Source organism: Misgurnus anguillicaudatus, chromosome 19 (assembly GCF_027580225.2).
Source record: "Misgurnus anguillicaudatus chromosome 19, ASM2758022v2, whole genome shotgun sequence".
Lineage (NCBI taxonomy): Eukaryota > Metazoa > Chordata > Actinopteri > Cypriniformes > Cobitidae > Misgurnus > Misgurnus anguillicaudatus.
Window position 1 is genome coordinate 15,779,090 of NC_073355.2, and position 7,936 is coordinate 15,787,025.

At 38.3% G+C, this 7,936-nt stretch overlaps 1 protein-coding gene across 1 annotated transcript; it reads left to right on the forward strand.

The window, feature by feature from the left end:
• Positions 1–177: 177 nt before the first annotated feature.
• h3f3a (H3 histone, family 3A) lies at positions 178–2,077 on the forward strand. The gene is made up of 4 exons (XM_055189759.2): positions 178–327; positions 1,197–1,337; positions 1,430–1,583; positions 1,700–2,077. The coding sequence occupies exons 2-4, from the start codon at positions 1,210–1,212 to the stop codon at positions 1,826–1,828; spliced, it is 411 nt and encodes a 136-aa protein (XP_055045734.1). The 5' UTR covers positions 178–327; positions 1,197–1,209; the 3' UTR covers positions 1,829–2,077.
• Positions 2,078–7,936: the final 5,859 nt, after the last annotated feature.

Genomic DNA, 7,936 nt, shown 5'->3' on the forward strand with positions numbered 1-7,936 from the left:
GAGAAAAAAGCAGCACCCATTTATCTATTTCAAATGAACTAACTACACTTTTTCCACTTGTTAAATTGTTGTTAAATTTTCAGCTGTTATACAAAAGAATATTATTAAATATCAGACCCTACTTTCTATCTCTTCTGACATGTAAACAATGTAAAATGGAGCGAAACAGCTAGGAGGAGGACTATGTTAGGTTTAACCAATCCGAAACGATAACGTCACATGTGGGTGTGTCTAACTGGAAGCAACACACAGATATAAATGGAAGCCCAACCTTTATATTTTCAAATACGGGATCCGACGCGAGGGAGTTGTTCCTGATTCATCGAGGTTTGTTAATTTTGTATGATTTCAACACGTATTTCAGCATTGTGGAGTAATCTAGTAGGTCATCTAGTGAGTGACTGTGTCACCCGTGAAAAATTGGGGTTTCGGTATTTTGTGCTTGGTAACTGATCATTTGCTAGACAACGTACGGTTGCGCGCTCAAATAACGTTACCATGATTATTGTTCATTTATGATGTCCATTCATTGTGTTAACTCTACTTACTATTTTAGACTTTTTATATCTGTAGTTTTGTGGAGGTGCTTTGCAGTATGTAGTGTTTGATATTCATATTCTGGCTGGTCGTTGTACGGTTTCTATCTTTTTGCCCGCCATTTTGGACAATGGTCTATTCTCGGCTATTTCCCACTTGAGCTTGAAGAGCTCGAGTTGCCGGTTGGTAGAAATAATGGAATCAAATTACATTCTCCTTGCCTTTCCACAGTTTTCCCACTTTTATTTCTGAATTATGTAATTGTTTCTGCCCTGGAGAGTCAGGGCTGTGGGTTTGAATGTCTAATGTGCAGTTTTGGAGTGTTTGATACGCGTTTACTGCTGATGATGGAGGTTGATGTTGCAAGGCTTGTTATAGAGTAACAACAATATCGCTTGCACCGCACTTCTGGGATGTTTTTTTTTTAGTCGACAAGTTATGTTTTAACTGTTTAATCCGCTTTATTTTTTTTAAATATTAAAACACAAGCATTTAAATTTAAAAGGATGCGCGGGTAGTTGCGCCTGTGGTTGGAGCGGAAGTGATCAAAGCGAAAGGCAGGACTCTGACGATGCCGCCATTTTGAGCCGCTGTTCAAAATATCTTCTCAAACGACAAGTTGTGTGCATTTTTAATGGACTTGTTTTATTTAATTCTAGAAACTGAGAAACAATGGCTCGTACCAAGCAGACCGCGCGTAAATCCACTGGCGGTAAGGCGCCCAGGAAACAGCTGGCGACCAAAGCCGCAAGGAAGAGCGCGCCCTCTACTGGTGGTGTCAAGAAACCCCATAGATACAGGTGAGGATGCTTGCCTCTGTAGTAACATTGCCAATATCACACATACAGTTGAGTGTCTTCATATTAATTTGTTTTTGCTCTATTTATTTAAGACCTGGAACTGTTGCTCTGAGAGAGATTCGTCGTTATCAGAAGTCAACAGAGTTGCTCATCCGCAAGTTGCCCTTTCAGCGTTTGGTGAGGGAAATTGCACAGGACTTCAAAACTGACCTGCGTTTCCAGAGTGCAGCTATCGGTGCCCTGCAGGTAATTATTATTTGTATCCCCGTGTTAATTTGTCTACAGTAAACTGTTTTGTTCTTGTTTGTTTTAATTTTGATCTCTCAATCATTAATTAATCTTGCTTATTTTGGTTTAACCAGGAAGCAAGCGAGGCCTACCTTGTCGGTCTGTTTGAGGACACAAACTTGTGTGCCATCCATGCCAAGAGAGTCACGATCATGCCCAAGGACATCCAGCTGGCACGGCGAATCAGAGGAGAGAGAGCATAATTTAATAATCTCCCATGCTTTTTTTATTAATTTTAATGTTATTTTTAACTTTTAATGAGACACTCAAACGCAGTGGATTTGTACATTGGAGTCATTTTTGTAAAACATTCCTTACAGACTCAGGTTTTTAAAATGAGTGTATCTAGAGAAACCATTTTAGAGCTCATTGTAAAGCGGCTTTAGTTGCATGCTTCAAGTATTTATCACTTATCTTTTTACATTGAGTTGTAAATAAATTACACTACCTCAGTTTTGTGTTTTGTCTGTTTCTAAAAGCACATTTTGCCTTTGTATGATAGGATTTACCATATGCAGTCAATGTTACCAATTCTTTATGGAAAGTACTATATTGGAGTACAACGCATGTTAAGCCATTTTGTTAAAATTGATTATAGTGTGCCACTTGAAAAACCATTACGTAAAAAAAAACAAATCAGGTTCATTCAAATCAAGGTAAATGACAGGGCTCCACATGTCTGTATGTAGTATTTTCTTTTCACCACCAGAGGGCAGAAGTGTTTTTTCTGCAAATATGCAGAAATGTACTAATTTTCTTTCATTGGTTAGTTTGTCTGCCTTGGATGAACAATGTTTTATGAAGATAATGTAATTTCTCATTAAAGGCGTTTAAAAATCCCACGTCTAAAAATTAGGCAATTCTGGACAAGGGTTTTCACACATTAAAGCTAGGAGAGATGTTAATTTCAAATGTGCTTTATTGCCTAATATGCATCACTATCCTTAGTTAAGTCAATATTTTATTGCTTTAGTTGTATAACAAGATAAAAGCTGTAAAATTGTCTTTACCTTTAGGGCATCTTGTCATGTATGTGCTCGTTCTCTGGCGCTCCCTAGTGGTCAAACTGCAGCTGAAGATTTCAGGAATATTGTATTTTCTTGTTTGGCCTATAATATCATGCTGTCATTTTCCAGTGTTTTATTCATTTTAATAATATTTGGTGTTCACAAATTTTCCCCTCAAAACTAAAACACTTTTGTTTTGTGTGGCGTCATGTTCACGGTACGCAATCAGTTTCTTTCCCGAGACAATTTTAATATGTAAATGTAATTGTGGATCAGATCTTTAATTCACACTTGTATTCCTCAAGCATATGCATTAACTGTCACCGACCTAATTACACTTGACAAAAAGCAGTGACCCTTTTGTGCTGGATGCTGTGGTCTCGGGCCGTCTTTCGTATTTCTTTTATACATTCAGATTCCTTACCACCCTATTCATCATCTGGTCAAATACAAGGAACTCTTAAGGCTGAAGTGGGCTATAGGCTGCTTCTGAAAGCCTAGTAAGCTGACTTGTTGCCTTGCTGCCTCATGAGACAACGACTTCGGATGGATGAAGGCAGCTCAGAGAAACGCATTCGGACAAACTTCATAGGAGCGTAATGGAATTCTGCTTTAAAATATAAATCTTTGTCTTGAACTGATTCCATATTTAAAAACTACAATACACATTTCTTGCTAGAAATGCAATCAAAACGTGTAAAAAGTGAAAAAATGCATTTATTTACACTAAATTTGTGCTCCAACTGCTTTCTTGGCCGTCATTTTATTTTTCGAACTTGGCCAGCCTCAACCAAGCATAGGATTGTAAGGCAGGACAATAAAGGTATCTCAGTCAGGAGACAGAAAGTAAACCTAACTTTAGATTTGAATATGCCTTAATGTCATCATGTCTTTGAATGCTGCCTCCGAAGAGCTTTCGGACGCAACCCTTTTAAATTTTTTACGTGTAGCCTACGCGAACCACCGCGCACAGTCACGTGACGCAATTTTCGTCATCAAAAGAGCACGCACCGCCAGATTTTTAAAACCCCGCAAACATTGTACGTGTTGGTCGTGCATGTGCTTACAGGAGACTTTTGGCTGCGTTCAAAAGCTCTGGGCATGAAGGCATCAAGGCATGTCCAAATTCAATTTTAGGTTTAGCGTTCCTGTCTCCTAAGATGACGGCTGCGTCCAAAAGCTGACTTGTTGCCTCGCTGCCTCATGAGGCAAAGACTTCGGAGGGATGAAGGCAGCTCCGAGAAAATGCTTTCGGACACACTTCATAGACAGCGTAATGGATTTCTGTTTGAAATATAAACAGAGAGCACCTTAGTGCTAATCACTACTTTACTAATAACGTGCAATCAAAGGGTGTATAAAGTAAAAATTAAACTTTATTTACACTAAATTTGTGCTCCAACCGCTTTCTTGGCTGACATTTTATTTTTTGAACTCAACCAGGCTCGACCAATCAGATTCGAATCCCCATGCACGCCACGCCCACGCATCGAATTGTGGGACAATGAAAATATCTCAGAGTCAGGAAGTAAACCAAACATTGGATTTGGACGTTAGGGTGACCATACGTGCCATTCTTCCCAGACGCATCCTGGCCAGGATATAGGGTTTATCTTCCGAAAGTCGTATTTGTCGACTGCATACATCATAGAGGATTATTATTATTACAGAAAAGCAACCATTACATTTTAAGGTAAGAATGAAACTACGATTGTATGTCTTATGTTTTTAACTGATTGGTATGCGATCAACAAATACGACTTCCGGAAAACGAAATCCTATCCAATAGGGTGACCATACGTGCCATTCTTCCCGGATGCGTCCTGGCCAGAATATTGGGTTTATCTTCGGAAAGTCGTATTTGTCGACCGCATACATCATAGAGGATTATTATTATTATTATTATTACAGAAATGCAACGGTTACATTTTAAGGTAAGAATGAAACTATGATTGTATGTCTTATGTTTTTAACTGATTGATTGGCATATGCGATCAACAAATACGACTTCCGGAAAACGAAATCCTATCCGATAGGGTGACCATACGTGCCATTCTTCCCGGACGCGTCCTGGCCAGGATTTCGTTTTCCGGAAATCGTATTTGTTGATCGTAGTTTCATTCTTACCTCAAAATGTAATGGTTGCTTTTCTGTAATAATAATAATAATTCTCTATGATGTATGCGGTCGACAAATACGACTTTCAGAAGATAAACCCAATATCCTGGCCAGGACGCGTCCAGGAAGAATGGCACGTATGGTCACCCTATCGGACGTGCCATTATGTTTTGGAATGATGCCTCCGAAGCCAACATTTTAGAGCTTTTGGATGCAGCCTGTCCCACAATTATATGTGTAGGCGTGCACAGGGAATGTGATTGGTCGAGCCTGGTCAACTTCGAAAAATAAAATGGCGGCCAAGAAATGACTTTAGCACAAATTGAGTGTAAATAAGGTTAGATTTTCACTTTTAATTGCATTTCTAGCAAGAAGTTAGTATTGTAGTTTTTAAATATGGGATTAGTTATCACGCTCCGTCTATATTTCAAACAGAATTCCTATGAAGTCTGTCCGAATGCGTTACTCAGTGCTGCCTTCATGCCTCTGAAGTTGCCAAAAGAGGCAACAAGTCAGCTGCCTAAGCTTAGACGCAGCCATAGTATGTTTCCAAGGAGATGCATTGCATTTTGTCACAATGCACATGCATCAAACATCTACGTACACGCATAAGTCAAATAAACAATACTTTCCAAGGCTGTGCGTTCGACCATGTGCACATGTTTATGTACATGTAAAAAAACAGTCTGTACTTCTGGCTTTATTGTATGCTCATATTTATTATGAAGTAGGCTATATTTGAGGTTTCAGTGGTTGTACTAAAGTATATTTATCGGTGGACACAGACAGTAAACAATAAAACCCACGAGACAGCAGGAGTTATGATAAATAGTTTCATTAAACCGCATCAAAGTTTAATCTCAAAGACCAATTGAGCACATGACTGCACTGGATCTCAATGACGTCAGACCCTTCAACTCTTGAGCCCCGATCCGGTTTCCAGCTGCACACATGCACTCTTCTCACAGTCTCTGTCCCTCACCTCTTGCTCTTTCTCTTTCCTAATCATCCCTTGTATTTTTATTCATATTGGGGCGCATATAAAATTGAACATCTCGCCCCTTTTTTTTCCCTGAGGATCGTCTATGGGGGTTCTGGGTTTTGCATGGCGTCACCTCTGCTGATCATTTCATCATTTTTCATTACATCACTCGTCTGCATCTTTCTACGGTGGTCACTATTATAAAAAACATCCTCGGGCTGTTCTCATTACATTGTCCCTGTTCGAAACAACCTTACCCATGCCCTATACATGTCTGTTTATCACACACGAGTCACCCAAGTCTGACATTGTCTGTATGCATTTATTAATTGTTTTTCATACAGTGGTTGCATATCTTTCCCAGGCTGGGTTGTCACAGCTGGAAAAACATTTCTTGATTTTACCAGACCTATTTATTTTGCTGACCACACCCCATGCTCTGGTGTATACAAACCCATCGGTCTGCACCATCACCAACTCAAGACATTGAACAATGTCTTTATTATGGTCTTTATTATGGTTATTATCTGCAACTTAAAGGAATATTCCATTTTCTTAAAAGAAAAATCCAGATAATTTACTCACCACCATGTCATCCAAAATGTTGATGTCTTTCTTTGTTCAGTCAAGAAGAAATTATGTTTTTTGAGGAAAACAATGCAGGATTTTTCTCATTTTAATGGACTTTAATAGAGCCCAACATTTAATACTCAACACTTAAAGGATTAGTCAATTTTCTTAAAAGAAAAATCCAGATAATTTACTCACCATCATGTCATCCAAAATGTTGATGTCTTTCTTTTTTCAGTTGAGAAGAAATTATGTTTTTTGAGGAAAACATTGCAGGATTTTTCTCATTTTAATGTCCTTTAATAGAGCCCAACATTTAATACTTAACTCAACACTTAACAGTTTTTTTCAACGGAGTTTCAAAGGACTTTAAACGATCCCAAACGAGGCATAAGTGTCTTATCTAGCAAAACGATTGTCATTTTTGACAATAAAAATAAAAATATGCACTTTTAAACCACATCTTTTCGTCTAGATCCGGTCGTGATGCGGCAGCATGACCCCACGCAATACGTCATGACGTCAAGAGGTCACAGAGGACGAACACGAAACTCCGCCCCAGTGTTACAAGTGTGTTGAAAGAGGACCGTTCGTTGTTGTATGTCAACTGATACTAATTAATGTCTTTGTGTCAGTTTATTGTTTACAATGGTCCGCAAATGTGCGTTTTATATATGTAACACGTGACCTCCCTACGTCACTATGCATTTACGTTAGGTCGCGCTGGACCGGACCTAGACGAAAAATTGTGGTTTAAAAGAGCATATTGTTTATTTTTCTTGTAAAAAATGACAATCCTTTCGCTAGATAAGACCCCCATGCATCGCCCGGGATCGTTCACAGTCCTTCGAAACTCCGCTGAAAAAAAACTGTTAAGTATTAAATGTTGGGCTCTACTAAAGTCCATCAAAACGAGAAAAATCCTAAAAAAAAATTCTCAAAAAACATAATTTCTTCTCGACTGAACAAAGAAAGACATCAACATTTTGAATGACATGGTGGTGAGTAAATTATCTGGATTTTTCTTTTAAGAAAATTGAATATTCCTTTAAGAATGGACAAAAACTGTAACTTGTGCAAAAACCAGACTCCAGTAAAATCTTAATTAAGTTTAGACTCAAATGCATTTCATCATATTTCACCCAGTTTGTCTTATTAATGAAACATTTTTGTGCGATCTATAACTTAATGGGAACAACCCCATAAACAAATTTCCAAACAACCAAGGTTGGGATTATTTTGCAACCCTCATTTCCTTTTATTTGTTTATGGCTGTTTTACTTGGGAAAGCATGCACTGTGTTTTTGAATGATTTTATTTATATATTTTTTTAGCCCTTGGCACAAGAGAGGGCTCACTCCGGGGAACAATATTGACTTCCTGTCACTGAGATGCTTTTGTTATTATAATGGCATAATTATTTGTGATTTCTAAATGTGAAAACAGTTCAAATGATATTCAAAGTTAGTTCTCATGCTGACATCTCATAATCCTCCGGTCGTACTGAAGATCCACAATATGTCAACCACTGTCTCTACACCCACAACGGATACTTTGATTGTAAATGAATTAGACATTTGTTGAATTACTTCCCGCTGTTCAAAGCAATCTACTGACAAATGTTTTTGATGGTA